Source organism: Kryptolebias marmoratus, linkage group LG8 (assembly GCF_001649575.2).
Source record: "Kryptolebias marmoratus isolate JLee-2015 linkage group LG8, ASM164957v2, whole genome shotgun sequence".
Taxonomy (NCBI): domain Eukaryota; kingdom Metazoa; phylum Chordata; class Actinopteri; order Cyprinodontiformes; family Rivulidae; genus Kryptolebias; species Kryptolebias marmoratus.
Window position 1 is genome coordinate 6107886 of NC_051437.1, and position 18849 is coordinate 6126734.

Below are 18849 nucleotides of genomic sequence, written 5' to 3' on the forward strand. Positions count from 1 at the left end.
AGGCTCTTAAAATAAACTTTTTCGTTCCCTCCAGCAGCACAGAGTCCTTTGTTGTCACAAAGCCACATCAAATACTTGCGTGTTACGGAGCAAACTCACCCCACCTCCAGGCAAAGCTCTGTTTCTTTTTGTAAAGGCAACTGTTGCCTGCTCAACATTGCGCAATATGCTGAGTATTTTTCAAAGGTAACAAAAACAAACTTACGCTTCATTGTAACAATTTTTCTCAAATGTTTACAGTCATGTAAAGACAGTAAAATTCAGCAAATCACACATTTAATTAGGCTGGAATTAAAGATTTGCTTGTATCCTCCAGCCATCTATCCATTCATTTTCTTTACTCACTTTGCAAACTCCACACAGAAAGGCTAGGAGGTGAACCTGCAGCCTTCCTGCTGTGAGGCAACAGGGCTAACCACTGTTCCACCGTGCCGCTCTGCTGGTATCATTGACAAATAGTTTGTAGGCCATCCAGAACATTCTGATGTGAAGTTCTATGGAAAAATGATCATAATTTGATTGTTGTAAATACTGTTTGAACAGCCATAGTAAAGAGAAAGAGTTCAGGCCTGACAGAACTGATGAGCTAATAGCTGGTCTGAACCACAGACTGTATATATTATAGACCAAGTGTCTCCACTTTCTCTGGCTGTAGGGAACTGAAGCCAGCAGGACCAGGATTACACAAGCTGTGCTGTATTTTTGGGACCAGATTCTGCACACTAGGGCTGTGGGGTCTTAAGTCGTGCCTACTCCCCTACACACAACCAAAGTGTCCCATGACTTTTCTTTTAAGCATGAAATAACTACTTATAGCTAGAAGTATTAAAAAAAAAAAAGATTTGAACATACAGCAGAAAAGTAAGAACTCCATGAATCAACAAGAGTCAACACCTGAAAAAAAATCTGAGGTTAATCCATTTTTTATTTTTATTTTTATTTTTTTAATAAGTTAATGTGGAGGGGGAGGGACTTAAATCATGTACTGGGACCATCCTGTGTGGAAAGTGTTCCCCTTCTGGCTTCAGCTTCTGGGATCCCGTGTGGGTCCAGCTTTATATTACTGTATGTGTGGATGGTACAAATGCAACCAAGCCTAAGGTAGATCACTTATTCTGAAAGCAGCTTCAGTCTCCCAACTTCTGTAATGGTTAATGTGAATGCTATTTTATAAACTTTTACACTGCTATCAATTTTGCAATTCATGGTTATTTACATGGAGTTCTGTGCTTCATCCAAGTGTAAATAGCAGCAGCAGCTAGATGTAATACTTCCAGTCAGGAGTTAAATAATATTTCTCCTGAGTAATCTAAAACTGACAGCAATGTAAGGGATTTTATAATAGCTTTTGCTTAAACTATTATATTGAAGTTGTTTTAAGATGGCAGCAATCCACTTTGGTTTCAGCTACATTCGGATTAGCCATTAGCTCAACAACCTGGTCAGAATTAAACTGTTTCTCCAAACTGAGTTAGTTAAAAAGTTATCTACAAGAGGTATTCATTTTTCATTTACCGAACCTTTTTCTAAATTGTCCCTTTAATCCTTAAATCATAAACTGATTGTTTTACAGATCTACTGAATGCAACAATCAGAAGTTCAGGAGCTCTTTAAACATACACCTGGTAACAGAAATGTATTACCAAGGAAAACAAAGCGTGTGTTTTCCTCGATGTCGGGGAGAGTGAGTTATAGCAGGCCTGAGCTCCGACTCACACATGGAGGATCCATTAGTTGGCAGATCAACTCCTGGGAAAACCACAAGCCTCCAACTGCAGTCTGTAATGTGAGTCTAATCAGTGTGATTTGTATCTCTGCATCAAATAATGCTGCTGTGGGGTGTACGCACACCACCCTGCCAGATGGTGGCTATTTATTTAACTCGAGTGGCGTGACAGACCGAAGCAGGAGCCACTTTGGTGTTTTGTTCACTGCTCCATGGTAACTGATGGATGTGTGTTTTATGAGCCAGAGAGCAGGGATCAATGTACTCTTTAATGCTCCCTGACTGTCACACGGTCCCAGATGGCCCAGCTATCTTTTTATGACAACCGTAAAACGCTCTCAGTTTCTGTTCTCGCAAACGCACAAAACGCGAGATTACTGGTGGCCCGAGTGGCCCCGATTTACTGCGACATAAACACCAACGTTTTGTTCATCACTTATTTTGATGAAATGTTGTTTTGGCCCGAACCGGACATCAAACAGAGAGCACACGGACCGAAAGCATCCCGAGCTCTGACCCCGGAGGTCAACGACTTCACCTGAACAGATGAATCACAGCTTCTGCTGTGTGTAAAGGGGGGGGGGGCATTTCTTTTATGTCTGACTCCTGTAAGGTTATGTGACTGCAGCAGCTCAGATTAACCTGCAGCCAAAGAGCTGTCTAATGAATGCAATGGAGCAAGATATAAATGACTGGTCTCTATTACCTGAAATTGCCGACAGAAAAGTTTGAATGCGGGACTTGTTTTAGTTTTGTATCAAAGCTGAACCGGTGCAGCACAGATATGGCGAGGTTTTAAACAAATGCAATCATGGGCCAGTGAAGGCGCCGTGGGGTTAGCAGTGTTTGATGAGAACAATCAGCAGGACGGGAGTGCAATTTTGACCATTCAGAAGACTTAGCCAAGACTTCCTGTCTCTAAATAATCAACACGGATCATCAGAGTTCCCAGCAGCCAATCAGAACGCTGACAAAGACTGTGAACAGTGCAATTTCAAATACAGTAAATTCTTTAAAGCCTGGCAAATATAAACTGAAACTTAACCTGGTGTCTGAAACGTCTTTGAATATAGCCATAATACATAGGCTAAGTGTTATCTGAAGAACATTTTGATCAGAGAACGTTTGGAGCCAGCTCAGTTCCACCCGGTTGCATGAGAGGTGATTCTTTGGCAGAAATTACTGAAAAACAATCACTCTGCAAGTTCTTTGATGGGACACAGTAAAATACTAAAGAAGTCATTTAGCAAAGGATGAGACACTTGGTGACTAAAACCTGAGTTTCCTCAGCAACCTCTGGTGTTTATGTCTGGGCTTGATGACTAACCCTCATAATTGAACCTCTGCCCCCAGATGGCGGTAAAATGCTCTAACCAAGCCGCCACCTGTTGCCCTGGAGCACAAATGACATCAGTTTACATGTAAATCCAATATCTAATTCACGTGGAAGTAAGTGGGTCTGAGTATCCAGACAGGAGTTTAACAGGTTAGATTTAAGTATGTAAAAGGACAAATTACAGGGCAGATTTCAATAAATGTGACAGCAGAGTGAGAAAAACTACACCATGGTCGCTTCATCACTGAAGATATTTGCTCTAATCCTGTATTAGATTCTTGTTGATGCTAGATAGTTATAATCTTTTCATGCATACTGTTTACTGCAGTGGACAGCTATTTAAAAGCCATTTTCTTGTATATGTATGTTTTTTTTATGTTATAACTACGCATAGACCCCTAAAGTGGACACTAATGCATCATAAAATACACTGCCATCTGCTGGCCATCCAGTGCAAGTGAAACAAAACTTTCTCAAATCCAAGTTTCATTTGAAAATATTAAAAATATTTTACAAACAATTTTTTCCACTCTTTTTTTAGTGCCCTAAAAAACCCCACTTTGGTTAAAAATCCTGACTGAAGTTATCATAATTAATGCATGAAAGGGTTAAAGCAGCAACACAGTTATTATTATTATTATTATTATTTTTAAATTCTATTTTGATTTTTTTTATACACACAACTCATGGCAAATAGCCTGCACTTGTACAGCACTTTATTTAGACCAAGGACCCCAACGCGCTTCACACTACATTCACCCATTCACACGCTGATGGTGGTGAGCTACATTAGAGACTGAAGCTAACAGTGGAACTAAGAGGTGAGTAACGGAGCGTGTATTTGTGCTGTGACGGTTCGGTACAGACGTTTTGGACGGGTTCAGTGAACTGATGATGAATGCGTCAGTCGCAGGTGATCACTGCACCCAGGGCGGGCGCACCTTTTTATTAACTGTATTTTGCTAACAGCCCTGACAGAAATGCAGGTCAAGTTACTATCTAAACGCTCTACAACAGACAAAACATGGCTGATTCAGAAAAACCTGCAGAAGCAAACACTTGCCTCTTTGTTTCAGATCAGCTGTGTGGAGGAAAAAGCTTTACGGTGTCGCTGATCGCAGGCAGCTGCAACGGAGAGAGGTGCAGGTATGGCAGGAAGTTCCATCATATAAGCAACACCTTTAAAAGACCACTATGGCAAGTCATTAGTATATTTATTCAATATTCCTGATATCAAGCCTCATTTTCTCACACCAGAACTCAGCTGGCTGAGAAGTTTGTTTCACAATTTATTTATTTTGTTTCCCATTGGGAGATGCATGAAGTTTAGGTCAAATTAACTGAAGCAAACGATCCTCGGCGTTGGTTTAGTAATATTTTTCTAAGCAGAAGTTTACCAATGCATGGCCTTTGGGTTACTGTTTACGCTTAAGATTAAAGAGCAAAGTAAGATTAGGAGTAAAGTCTGACTTTTTATTATAAAGTAAGTTCACCAGTAGATAAATCCTACATTTCTATACATGACCTTAGGCGCTCCCATCTAACAAGGGTGTTTTTTTCTTGTCGTCTCTGCTTCTAAGAGAGTTGCCTGTAAAAAAAAAAAAAAAAAAAAAAAAAAAAGTACCATTTGGTGTTTGTTTCTCTTTCTTGTGGTACCAAATCAAACCATGACTTAGGCGTACCTTAATACCCCCTACTTTTTGACAAGCTAGCCTCTGCTCATAAGAGTGTAAGTGTCTGATAAGCATGTAAGTCTAAGCGCTGAATGAAGAAAAAAAACAAAAAACGAGATAGCTAGCACAAAAAAAACAAAGAACTCCATTTTCTTAAACATGTCAGAGGGACCTTTTTTCCTAAATTTCACGCTATTTTTAATATTTCCCTGACATTTAAATTGTAATCAGAACAATCCAACGAAGTAAGCCCCGTCTGCAGTATCCTCACATGCCTCAGCTTGAACCTGATGTCCTCCTGCCTTGTTTCTGAGCGGCGGAGCAGATCAGGATACAGCAGGCCTCCGTTTGCCTTTCAGCATCTTTCATCGCTTGCAAAACAGCCACTTCCTGCTGCTGCAGGAAGTCTGGAAATGGCAGCCAGTGTTCCCAAATAAATTCCAGATTACAGCTGACTTAAAAAACAAAACAAAACAAAAAAACACATCAGGCGGCAGCAGCAAGCAGCCTGGCATGCTCAAACATGAGGGAACCCTCAAAAGCACACACAGGATTTAAATATAAATCCAATATTTAATTCCCAGGATTCAGCAGTGAGACGAACGGTAATGGAAAACAATGAGATCATGACGGGATTATAGTGAGATACTGAAACCAGCCTGATTCTTTGTGGAACAGGAAGGAAAAAAAAGTGAAGTGATGGAAAAAAGGAAAAAGGTGTAGCCTTTTGGGAGTGTGTGTTTTGGTTCAGTCTGTGTTTTAAAGAGGTGATAAATTACAGTTTGATGAGTCTGAGGGAAGAGTTTCACATGTGAACAGATCAAACACTCACCAACAGGTCGATGCTGTCCCGGCGTCCCAGAGATTCATGCGCCACCTTCTCCCCGGCTGGGCTCAGGATGTAGGGGCTCTGACCACCCGAGGGCTTCATGTTGGGCAGGCTGAGAGACCGCAAGTCCTTCACACCCTGCTCCACCTTTAGCTCATCGCCTGGCCGAGCTACAGAACAATTTGAATAACATAAGGTTAATCTTTGCACAAAGAGAAATCGGAACAAACAAATCATCATTTAAGAACAATGAAAAACATTTGGAAGAAAATGCATTAAACAGCTACAAATATCTGCATGTTTGAAAAAATAATTTTAGCCTTTTGTTTCTTAAAGTTTTGTAAAGGAAAAAATAAAATGTTTTTTAGGACTGAACAGCTGGAACCATTTCCCCATGGTGACTTTGTTTCAGACTGTGTAACTCTGTGGTTTAGAGATGAGAGTCTTAAAAATAGCATCTTTTTACGACTTTGGATCTTTTATGGCAGGTTTTCATTAACCTTTGATTTAAAAACTGTACAAGTTGATCTCCAGAAAAGAGACACTTTCCCACAGTATTCTGAGGGGCATAAAAAAAGATCCAGACGCAGTGACGTATTTTGTACGTCTGATTACTGCGATGACAAGATAATGGGTAACTCCTTTTATATTTGAGTCAGAAACTGTGAGAAGAAATCAGTCTTCCTACCATGGGCGGTTCGTCCATAGGACGATTGGGTGACGCCCCATCAGATGGCAAAAAGAAAAAGTCTTTTTGTTTTTTTTCTCCATCTTCTTTAATCCATAACTAAGCTGTCTGAGGCGCTTGTCACACCTTTAGGTCATTGAAGAATCAACATAAAGCTCTGCTTAGCGGGGACCCACCCCTTCAGGGACGACAGAGACAAAGTCTGCTGTCATCCCAGGTGCTTTCACTGACTTTAATTTTCAATATTTGGCCACTCAAAATGCGGCCACACGGCTCATTCGTCACTTGGCTGCAAACACTGAGTTCAGTGGGACTGCAATGAAAGATTCATGCTTTTACTAGTCTCCAACACTTGCAGCTCAGAGAGACACCCCTTTTATCTTGTGAGGAGACTGTATTTACCTTTAACTTTGAGGTAGTGTCCTCCAAAACGGTAGGCCTCGAAGTTGAGGGACAGCGGTGTGTTGGACTGATCGAGGAACAAGTCAACCCGCGACAACTCAATGCCGTTCCTCTCGAACACTGGACCCAACACCTCTCTGTTACAAAGAAAATAAAGTGTTCATACACGGTTTACTGTGCCGGAAACCATGGATTTTTGTGGTCACTGTCTTCGCTCCTCTCACCTCAGTGTTTTCTTTTTCACTGCAGGTACAATTTCTGTGTTGATGTCTACGCTGAGGTCAAACTTCAGGCTGAAGCACTCTTTGCTGGGGTCCTGCAAACAGGACACACTGATTGGTTTACACAGACGGGGCTGCTCGGCAGTGTGTACTCAGCACATCCACAGGGGGGCTCCCTCTCTCTACACTGCCAGGCTCAGACCACAGACAGCCACGGTGAAGACAGTATTGTTATGTCGTGGTGGACTTTGTCACAAAGAAAAGAAAACTGGAAGTAAGGTTGTACGTCTTCTGCATGATTACTTACATCAGTGTGTCTCCGTGGCTTCTTCTTCCCCAACTTCATCCCCACCGTTTTTAACCCTCTGTAAAACAGTTTCAAACATCATCATACACCAGCTCTTTGAAACAGCCTCATACAGTATATAAGAACCACCCCCCCACCCCCACTTAATGTGACCACTGAGACCTAAAGCGCAAAACACACTTTTCATTGCTGTAAATGGTCCTTTGGTGTGAAAAGACTGAGGCAGAATGACTGAACACGGGCTGGATGTAGTGGGAGGTTACTGACCCACGGTCGTTGCTCCCCTCTTCCTCTTCCTCCATGTCGGAGGGGGGGCTGGTGCGTGGGGGACAGGAGCGTGTGGACACGTTCCGAGCCAGGATGGAAGCTTAAGGTTAAGAAAACAGCAGTCACTCTCTCTGTTGGACAACTGACCCAACCTTCAATACTGAGCTTTAACAAGGTTTAACTGAAAAAAGAAAAACATTTTCCATCTATACTGCTTTCAAAATGAAGGAGGGCCATAATGTTTTTGCCCATGACTGAGTATGTGTGTGTGTTTTTTACCAAAACATCTCATGAAATAGGGAATGAAAATTAGAAAAATGAACCACTGGATTTACATCTACAACTGGTTAACTTTTGGAGTCAATCCAGTTCAAGATGGCTGCCAGAACTAATCAGCATTAGCATAAACTAAAGAGGGTAATAACTCAGTCGATTTGACATATTGAGCTAAAATTTGGACTCTTATACTCTGATGATGACATTTTGGGATATCTCATGGCTTTGTGTCTAATGTTACTTTTAAAGGTTTGACCAAAATGGCTTCCACTCCATCATTTCTCATTTGAGTCTAAAACTCTGGCATGAAAGGTGGCGGCCGATATGCATTTCTTTAATCAAAGCAATTATTTAGCAAAGAGGCTTTCTAAAACCTTACAAAAATAAATGTGCTTCTTCTAACTTCAAAGCTTTTGAGTTTTCAACAACAGAATAGTCCTGCAGTTAATGGGTCCATTAGATCAGCGAAGGTAATTTAGCAACAGTTTTATTGGTCTATTTTCTTGACATCTAAAAATAAAAACTGTAAAGAGCTCCAGGAAGCTGGTAAATTCAAACCTTGGAAAACATTTGTTCCCCCCCCCAAAAAAAAAAAACAACTGAAATTCACTGTGGTGATTGTTGGAAACAGACGTGCATTTGTCCCCACTGAACGAAGAAACTTCAAGTAACTCAACATCTGGGCTCTGAAAAAACACCCTGCATGTCAAGTTAACACAAGCCCAGTTCCTTGGAAAGCCACCCACTCATCTGTTCAGCGAGTCACAGATGGCCGAGGTTGTCCCTGCTGAAGGCCTTTACTGACAGTTTAATGCAAATACTCCATCAGTTAGACCAGGAGTGTCAAACTCAGTTACACAAGGGGGACAAAAATAAAAGACTTGGTCCGAGCTAAAGGCCAGCCTCTGTTAATATTTATTGAAAAAAAAAAAATCAAATTAACTTTAGATTTTAGATGTAACATGTCAACCTATTCATGTAGAATTCCAAATTACCTTTTCCCAGTGATATTTTATGTGGACTTTAGAACATAAAATACTTAATGAAGAAGTTTTTGATGCAAACTGAGAAGGGATAGAGACTCAATCTGTCACAGACTGGTGGCCCAGATCTATTATATTTAAAATATTCTCTTGAGGACCAAATAAAATGTTAACATGGGCCATATTTAGCCAGCAGGCCTTGAGTTTGACACACGTGAGTCAGACTTTTTTGATTAAGAACAGGAACAATACTGTAAGCATGGATTCAAGTAAGTGCTCTGAAAACATCCAGCTGCTGCACTGATTCTACCTTAATTTAAATAACCCAATTCTTTATCAGCAACAGTCACAATTTATTTAAACACGAAGAATCATTTCATTTAGCTACAAAACAGTGAAATGGTTCACATCACCTGCCTTATATAGACAATAAAACCTGAGTGCGTGATATTTACACAGTGAAGTTCTGTAATGAGGTAATGGGGGTGACTTCATCGCCCCAGAGGGGAGCACCAAATAAAGAAATCGTCTACCTTGAGGTTGTAAGTCGAATCGAGGGTGTCGATCAAAGTGCATATTGCCTGCGCTCTCTGGATGGCAGCGTGAGTCACATGGCTCACACAGATGAAGCGGGTTTTTGCTGTTCAGGTCCTGGCAGTCTGGATGATGACAGACCTAAACAAAGAGACAGAGTCCGGTTAAAATAACTGCTGTGTGCACAAAGTGTCTGCGTTACAGCACAGGCGCAGCTTAAAAAAGGACCGGGTCGAAGGGAAAAGATCATCACAGCCACACACACATTTAGAACCAACAACTCCCTGCTTCACTATTGTTTCTGCCACAATGAAACGACCACAGAGGCCGCCACAGGCAGCTCCGAGGTTCAGGGACTCCAACCTTCCCACCATCTGTGCCCCTCTGTGGCTTCACATGTGGCTTAAAACTGTCTATTAGGCTGGTCTCGGATCAGTCTGCTCGAAAGTTCTTTAAAGTTGCATCCTCACAGCGAAGCTGTAAATCTGACCATAGATCGGCCTGATAGGAGGCTGCGTGTCCACAGGACCACTCAGAGCTGTGACAGCAGAAGGCTGCGGGATTTACAGGATCTGTCTGTCTCTTTCCAGACGGATCCAACTCAGCTCTGCCCCCCACCTCAGCACTAGAAGACTCTGCTGCGTGTCCCAGCTAGTCAGAACCCCAACCCAGCTCAGGAAGCAAGGACGTATGGGGAGATACAATGGAGGTCCTGCTAATGTACTTCCTGACATTGTTTCCCTGTAGAAGCACTGAGAAGCAGCGTGTGTGTGTGTGTGTGTGAGTGAATAGCAGAGATTGGAGTGTAACGTGGGGAGTCTAGTTCAAATGTAAACAACTAAAGAGACACCAGACCTACTATAAATATCTGCCTGTCTTAGAGAAAATATGTTGCCAAAGCAGGGCAACAAGCACAGCCATATCATCTATCTGTGCACACAAGAAATACAAACAAATACATTTCCTGTCGTCCCTCTATTGTTAATTGGCGCAGATGGAAGTTGAAGACTTTGCAAGTTGGCCTCGTATCCATGCCTGCAGGCACTCAGGATGCCAGCATCCAGCTTCTCTCCTTGTTGGCTCGCTCACCTCATTGACAAGCAGCTTTATTAACTAACACACAGTCAGGCGTAATCAAAGATTGTACGCCTACAGTTTGCGGTGCTGGAGGAGGACCGAACGGTGGAGGAATGAAGGTAGGTAAGAGTAACTTTGGGTGAGGCATCCCAAATAAAAACAGAACCAGGAAGGAAGAAGAAGAAAAATAAAGTCTGTTTAGAAGCTTTTCAGAAGTACAAAGCCCCCCCACTAATCTTCCAGCCTAATTGGTGCCTGTGTTCTGTCAACGCCATCTGATGCTCCTGCGGAGATTAAAAAGCTCCGCTCTGAGCTGCACAAGCCAGAGTACTCTCCTCTTTTTTCCCCCTCTGTCACAGACCTCTGCCTGCACCCAGCAGCACAGACGCCACCCTTCCTCTCATACACCCAGGGCGACTGCGCCTAGGCCGAGCCCCGTCCACAGACGGCCTTCAAACAAAAAAGAGATCAAGAGGCACGAGTCAGACGCTGGGCTCTGACTCAGAGATAAAAAAAAGAGAATGGTGTTTTGGTGAACATGATGTGGGGTTAAAAGGTGATTTCTGTTCATTTTTGCCTAAATACATTAGCATCAACTGTACAGTCAACACTGTCTGTTATCAAACTACCTCATGAAGAACTGGACACATTAATAAAATGCTCAGAAAGTAATCATTGGATGTACCTTTGCTATTGATATTTCAAGTCAACCCATTTTAAAGTGGCTGCCATAGCCAGTCTACTTTCGCCAACATGGAAACGACTAGAACTTACTCAAAATTACAGATGAGGCAAAATCTACGTGGTAGTAGCTGAGAGTCATCCCCAACCCGTAATCCAAACATCAACACATCTCACACTATGTGGCTGTGGTGGCTAGATTGGAATGGTAGGCCTTTAACTACTGAATTTTCAAAGCTTTGGCATTTATTTCAGTCATTTATGGAACTGCATCACAGCCACTTTAATGCTAATGACAGATGAAAAAAATGTGTGAGAAATAAAGATTTCTCAATCATTGCAGCTCAACAATAAGTGGCAGGTTTAGAGGACTTGGGTGTCTCTGATGGGACTGACTCACTGACCTCAGCTTGCTGCTTCAGGAGTACAAATTAATCAGCAGTCTGTTTCAACATCACCTACTTGTGCTTCTCTGCACATTACTTCAGTTTAGCGGAGTCACGCATGGGTGGAGGCCTCTCCAGGAGGTGTGAGGACAGACAGCCAGGTCAGAGAAACAAGTATATCAAACACCATATTCAGACAATGTTTAAAGACAAGAAAGTATTCCTCATTACAAAACAGAGGAATTCACATTCTTGTCATAACTTCAAAAAAAGAGAAGGTTGCTTTATGCGAGAAGGAGGAGTGTAATGCAGGATAAAGGAAAAGGCTCAGTCAGGAAGCCTAAAGCACCAAGATGGAAAAAAAAAAAACTCAAATAAGGTCCTGGAAGGGTTTATAATCTTGCATTCTGAAATACCAGAAGATTCAAATACCAAAACTGAGTTTCAGTTATTTGAATACTGAACATTTTTGTCAATCTTTGAGTACGAAAACACATTAACAGTCTGTTTGGATCGGCTCTTATCCTCAACATCAAGCAGGAGGAGTGTGTTAGACAAGCTGATGATGGAAGGCGACGCGAGGCAGCTGACAGGGAGCCACGCGTGCCTCGCACTGCGAATGGACGAAAGCGTACAAGACAACACGTGTCATGTGACTGTGTCGCGTGTGTATCCCCTGCGTGCCTGCTCTTAGATCAGTCTGGATTAGCGGGGGATACCCCCACCTTCCTTCATCTCCTTCCTTCCCAACAGCTGAGAACAGACACACACACACACAGACTGGCTCTATCACGACCTTCGTCTTGGTTTAGGATGCCCGACGCCACGTGGCACCTGCTTTATGCACCCCGTTTTCACACATTCACCACGCACGCCGCCTCTCCCCACAGACACGCCAAAGTGGCGACAGGTCTGGTGTGAAGTTATGTCACTCACTGACAGGAAGTGCGGCAGGCGTGTGGGTGCAGTAAATATGTACTTGTTCAAAATAAAAGATTGCAGTTTTCTGAGGTGAATCAAGACTGTTACTCAAACATCTGATCCTCCCAACATGACTTAACAGTTTTAAAGACAGAACTATAAAAACTATTAGTCCCACTGTGAAGCGATTATAAAGACCTATGTGTTTGCTTTCGCACCACCTGAGGAACACTCGGCTCATTTTCAGGTCTTTATTTTTGTTGATTGAAGTAGTTCTTGCTGCTTAATGCACACATATGCATTTTAAAATGTGTTTATTCTTTTTAGTTTAGTTGTCTCTTTTAGTTTTTTTGAAGCTTGAATAAAAATAGTCATGTTACACTGGGATTGACAACGTGACAGCCTGTTATGAGCTGTGAGAGTGTGCAGGCAAGATTTCATATTGATGGAGCATCCCAATCACATCCCCTTATGTCATTTGAGAGTCCCTGCTGAGCCTACTCTGAAGTAGGAGCTAGAAAAAGACCTAATAAATGACTATGAATGACCAAAGTGTGAAATGGTCCCCTGCAGTCTGAAAGCACCTCTGGAGAGTCGACATTTTCCCCATCGTAAGAGTTTGATGTTATTATGATGCAAACATATAAATATTTCTGTCAGCCGACTATAAAGACAATTTGTGGAGTGGTCATTCTGAAGTTTAACATTCAAACATCTTAAACTGATTTATGAGCAAGAATGGATCAGGTGGGTTTAGAAAAACAGCCAGGCTGTTGAATTTGGCAGCATCCTCTTCATCGCCACCAGTTTTGGCTGCTGAGAACAATTCAAAAAGAGTTTGTACAGCCCATCACATCCTTGCATGCTTAATTCTGTGGTTGTTGCATACGCTGCCTCACAGGTACAAGTCCCATCCATCATAGGCCTGCTTTCTTGAGTTTTGCAAAATCGCAAGAGTATGATGAAGGGAAAAAGTCAAATCCACACTCCTGTCTGTCTGAAGTCTGACTGTATTTCCCCCCTCAAAGCTCACTCAGTCCTCCTCCGGAACAGCTTGTCCTGCCAGAGTTCACCTAGCACTTATGTAATAACTCACATAACAGAATGAGCTTGCACCATGATGGAGGAGGGTATGAGCCACAGGGTTTGATTTCTTAAAGAATACATCTTCTGAGAGATAAGAAAAAAATAACCCACTCCTCTTCTTTCGGCTGAGTCAAAACTGATGAGGTGTGATGTGATTCCCCTACAGCTGACTTGCACAAAACAGAAAAATCCCAAGGAAAGCTAGAAAATTTACTAAATTCCAACAACACCTACATCTGTTTCGAAAACATTCACGAGTAAAGCAAATCAGTCTGAGAATCTTTGATTCCTTAAACTGCTTCAAATCAGATAACGTATTAAAAGGGAACATTGAGTTAATAAATGCCACATTTTATGTGAGGGGTTTAAAAACAGCTTGAGTCATCATCAGCACCTTCCCAAAAAACTGGGCTGCTCAATCAGCAGGAAAAGGACCTGAAAAAACTTTCAAGGACTCGGGTACACATGAAGCCCAGAAACTATCTGGATCTACTGATAAGGATCAACTGTAAAATATGACTTGATGTGTTTATATTTTTATAATTATTGTTGGAATACCCTTCATGGGATTCATGCATTCATTGGATACTTTTATTATCTGTGGTCAGTAGGAATGAGGCATGATTTTCAAATATTCAATAGTCATTAAAAGTGTATAAATTCAAAGTTAATGATGAACTTTGATGAACACAAATCAAGCAATGATTACTAATATTAGTCCTTAGTAAATAGAACAAAAATGTATGATCATATCAATAGATCCTTGTCACACATGTTAAGGATTTCTCTGTGTTCAGAGCAGGTATGGTTCGGTATGAGATTCTGATGGTATGATAACCTCAAGCAAAAGGACCACAGTTTGGTATTAAAACAAGAACATTTGAAAAATCGTGATTTATTTGCTTTTATTTAAAAACAGGCTAAAAAATAACATCACCTACTAAATACATAAATATAGAGATACTAAATATCTATTTTCATATTTATTTAAGTTTTTCCCTGGATTCAGGACCGATTTAAACCAATTTGTGATCAGCTTTTATATTTTATATATTTTATATTTATATTAACATTACTTAAGATCACGACTGAATTTTTTATTAAATCAGAAGTATTGAAAATAAATTTTAAATGTAATTAAATTTCATGTCAGCTAAAACCACCAGAGTCAACAGGATGCTTTATTTATTTATGTATTTATTTATAGTTTAAAATTCAACAGTCGTGGCCAAAGGTTTTCAGAATGGCACACATTTAGGTTTTCGCAAAGTTTGCAGCCTCAGTTTTTCAGATGTTGATATGGTATATTGAAGTACAATTATTGGCATTCCATACATTTAACTATTTATTGACAAATGGATCCAATTTAAGCAAATACTTAATATTAACAGTGTTGATCTTTCTTCTTTAAGACTTCTGCAGTTCACCTCGACATGCTGGATATCAGCTTCTGGGCAAAATCTGGAGTGATGGCAACCAATTCTTGCCTAATCAGTGCTTGGAGTTGATCAGAGCGGAGTTTTTCTTTGTCCACCCTCTTTTTGCGGACTGACCACAGGTTCTCAATGGGATTGAGATCTGTGGAGTTCTCTGCCCATGGATTCAAAATTTTAATGTTTTGTTCACTGAGCCTCTTGGTTATCACTTCTGCCTTGTGGCGCGATGCTCCATCATGCTGAAGAAAACCACTGTTCATCTCCAAATTGCTCCTGGGTCGTTGGAAGAAGTTGAACTTGGAGGATGTTTTGACACCATTCCCTTTGAGTGAACCCACTCCCCTGGATGAGAAGCAACCTCACACATGAATGGTCTCAGGATGCTTCATTGTTGGTATGACACGGGACTCATGGTTGAACTCACCTTTTCTTCTCCGGACAATCCTTTTCCTAGAGGTGCCAAACATTCTGAAGGGGGCTTCATCAGAGGAAAATAACTTTACCCTAGTCTTCTGCAGTCCAATCCCTATACTTCCTGCAGAATGTCAGTCTGTCCTTGATGTTCTTCTTGAAGAGACGTGGCTTCTTTGCTGCCCTTCTTGACACCAAGCCATCCTCCCAAAGCCTTCATCTCACTGTGTGTTCAGATGCACTCACACCCGTCCTCTGTCATTCCTGAGCAAGCTCTGCACTGGTGGTGACCTGATCCCGTCGCTGTATCCTCTTTAGTAGATGATCCTGACGCTTGCTTGACTTTGGGTGCCCAGAATCCTTCTTCACCGCAACTGAACCGCTCTCCTTGAAGTTCTTGATGGTTGGATAAATGGTTGATTGGGGTGCCAATCTTACAAGCAGCAATGTAGAAGAAAATGCAGAAGAAAACTACAACCAGTCTGCTCTTCTAATCAGCATGACAGAGTGATATCAGCTGTCAGGTCCTCATTAACCTTTCCTCCTGCGCTAATGAGATAATCACTGAAATGATGTTAGCGGGCTATTTTGTTGGGCTGAAATGCAGTGACTGGGATGCAGGCATTTTTGTGATAAGGTCATTTTCATAGCAGGGGATGACTTTGCAGTTAACTGCAATTCATCTGATCACTCCTTCATACTGTAGAGTTAATACAAATTACCATCATAAAAACTGAGGCAGCAAACTTTGTGAAAACCTAAATTTGTGCCATTCTCAAAACTTTTGGCCACAACTGTAAATTAATAGTGCATATATTACTGCTTTTTGTTCTATGTAAGAGCGTGACAAGCTGATATGAGCAATTTTCTGGATTATTAGCCTCCATAGCAAGCCTACAGTAGGCTGTATGTGTCACCTGCTGACATGCTAACTCTTATAGCTTGGTGCAATTGTTTCTTTCATAACAGTGTTGCCTTATAAAGAAAGATGTGTTGCTCAGGTAAACCAGCTATGACTGACAAAGTTATCTGCAAAATAACATTTTTTGTTGCTTAAACGAGCATTAAAGTTTAGGGGAATTCCTCCCTTGACTACCTTAGACGACTGGATGATGACAGGCAGGAGAGGGGGAGTGCTGCTTGGTGCACTATGTGACCGGGAGGGGAAAACAAAACAAAAACAATCAAAACACACAAAAAATGCTTCATTTCTGGTATTTTAATCAAAAGGAATTTAAACCGTAAGAACAGTATGACAGGGAAAAAAAACAAATGTGGTTTTGACATCGTAGCATTTTAGACCTTAAAAACTAGTAATTGCCCCATGCCTATTTCAGAATGGTTTTATAACAGCTGCAGCTTTAGCTCAGTGCTTATTTTTTTGGACTGAACAGTTTGTTGTGTAGAAACTTGTGCTGTAATATTTTGCGCTGCATCAACAAAGGACAAAACAAAAAAAACAGATATTGTGAAAAGGATGAATGGCTGTCACTTTGTCCCGTACCTTGTGTGTTCAGGCAACTACGGAAAGTCTTGTATTATTTAAATAATTATCAAATATTTACATCAACTAATTTCAATAATGTTTCTACTTGAAATGGCCATTGCCTGGTGTCCACAGACGTCAAAGTGTTTATAAAGACAACTTGTACTTTTCCCAACATGGGTACATTGTTTTAAAGTTTAAAACGCATCCACAGATGCACATAAAGAGCAATGCTTGGCAACTTCACTGGGCCTTCCTGGAGAAATATAACAGGCTCGAGGAAAAGTGGAGTTTGATTACTGAAGAAAAAGCCTGACAACCGCAAAGTATTTCACCGTAAACATCAATGATCTTTACTTAATCTTTTACTTATGAGAAAGAAAGTTGGCTTCTTCTAAAAATAGCCTCCGTTTTCTGTGCAGATTCTTGCATATTAAAAAATTGGGAAGTATAGATTAAAGAACACACTTTTTAACCAACATCTTATCTGTAATGACGTGTTCGAATTAGCAGCGCTCCCACAGCCAGTGTTAAGCTCCGGCTTTTAACACATCTTGTGTTTGCTTTTTAGGCCTGTGAATAATGGAATGGGATTTAGGCTGGAGGTGACTGTTAGGAGCAGTGGAAACATGAACACGTTTTCACATATTGCGCACACACACGCACACACAGGTGCTCATACTGATACCCACACCCATTGAGCAAACTCAGCTGCACATCATTGTTCAAAGTGACCATAATTAACCTCCGCTCACGTCCACGCAGACAATAACGAACATGAAACCTGAGCTGCAACTTCAAAACACTGCTTCATGTTGCCATACTGAATTCTAACCTTCTGTCACACACTGAAAGCTCTCGTTGCTGATGGCATCCAGGTATAGAGGGTTTAATTACACGGGTCAAACACTTTCCATCGTTACACAGAAGATGCTGCTTTAAGATGCTGCCTGAACATGCGGGTCATTTGGCAACTTGTCTGTTGTGCTTGTTAGCGTGAACTACTTTGTTTATTAGTCACGAATGACCTGCAGAGTTTTATACTCCTCCTTCCTTCTTCCTTATTTGAAACCCAAGCCTTTTCCCTCTTTTCCATCCACAAATGATGCAGAAAAAAAAAAAAAGAAAAAAAAAACACGCCTAAGTGACTTCCAATAAACACACCCACACATGTAAATGATTGGTTGGCACTGGAGCAGCAACAGTCATGCTCGGTCTTGTTCAAACAGAGTGACTGCCGTGAAGTCGATGAAACACCCAGACAGACTTTGGTCAGACCAGCTCACGCAGGCTGAACATCCAACTCTGATGTAAGCCCTCATCATCAGCAGATCATAGTCCACAGCCGACGGAAAGAAGACAACCACTGTCTCCTTTTCGCAGTCAGAGACACCTTTGTCCGGTGGGCATAAATCACTGCAGCTCAGTGCTACACAACTCAACCTTACCGTGACTGAAAAGAAATTTTTACGACCGAATTTCAACTAAACAAAACATTACCGACGACGTGAAACTCGCCGATAATGCTGAGCATTTATCGGAACTCGAGCTTGTTTTATTGCAAGCGTCCCGGCTTCTGGGAGCTGTGAGTTGTCTAAAATATGACATTTGTTTTCCATCTTGAAAACTTCCAAGTTAGCTGCTCGCAGTTAAAACACTAAAATTAAGATCAGTTTAGGGGTGGCAATCAACACCTCCTGATTCCCGATTTCTTCCATGTAGTTGAATTTAGTTCATCTGCCTGTTTCTGCCATCAATGCTGCTCCAATTAAAGGCCTAACATTTCTTAAAGGAAAGCATATTGCCTGCTGTATTTCCTAAAGCGTTTTAAAGTAAGATCATCTCATGTTGAGAAATAATGTAGTTTTAGCGTTTTTAGTCAAACCTTGAAAATACCCTTATGAGATATTACAAGACCTCATTCTGTTAGCGATGAAGTATGAGTTAGGTCAATCTATGTAAAATTGTCCGAGCTAGAGATATTTATCTGTAGCTAAGACAATTTTACATAGTTACTGTGTCGGCTAATGTCAATTAGCTCTAGCAACCATCATGAATTGGGTTAACTCCAATAATTAATCAGTGCTAGGTGTGCATCAAATAATTACTTTCTGAAAGTTTAA

General features: G+C 41.2%; 1 protein-coding gene across 4 annotated transcripts in view; it reads right to left on the minus strand.

Moving 5' to 3' along the window:
* The window catches only part of plekhg5b (pleckstrin homology domain containing, family G (with RhoGef domain) member 5b), a 90446-nt gene that overhangs the window by 16696 nt on the left and 54901 nt on the right, over positions 1-18849 (minus strand). For all 4 annotated transcript variants that reach the window (XM_017419267.3, XM_017419266.3, XM_017419268.3 and 1 more), the window contains 6 exons: positions 9242-9383; positions 7450-7549; positions 7183-7240; positions 6879-6970; positions 6655-6791; positions 5568-5734 (listed from right to left, as the gene is read on the minus strand). In XM_017419267.3, the coding sequence (XP_017274756.1) occupies positions 5568-5734; positions 6655-6791; positions 6879-6970; positions 7183-7240; positions 7450-7549; positions 9242-9383 (696 nt within the window). The remainder of the gene's footprint in view (positions 1-5567; positions 5735-6654; positions 6792-6878; positions 6971-7182; positions 7241-7449; positions 7550-9241; positions 9384-18849) is intronic.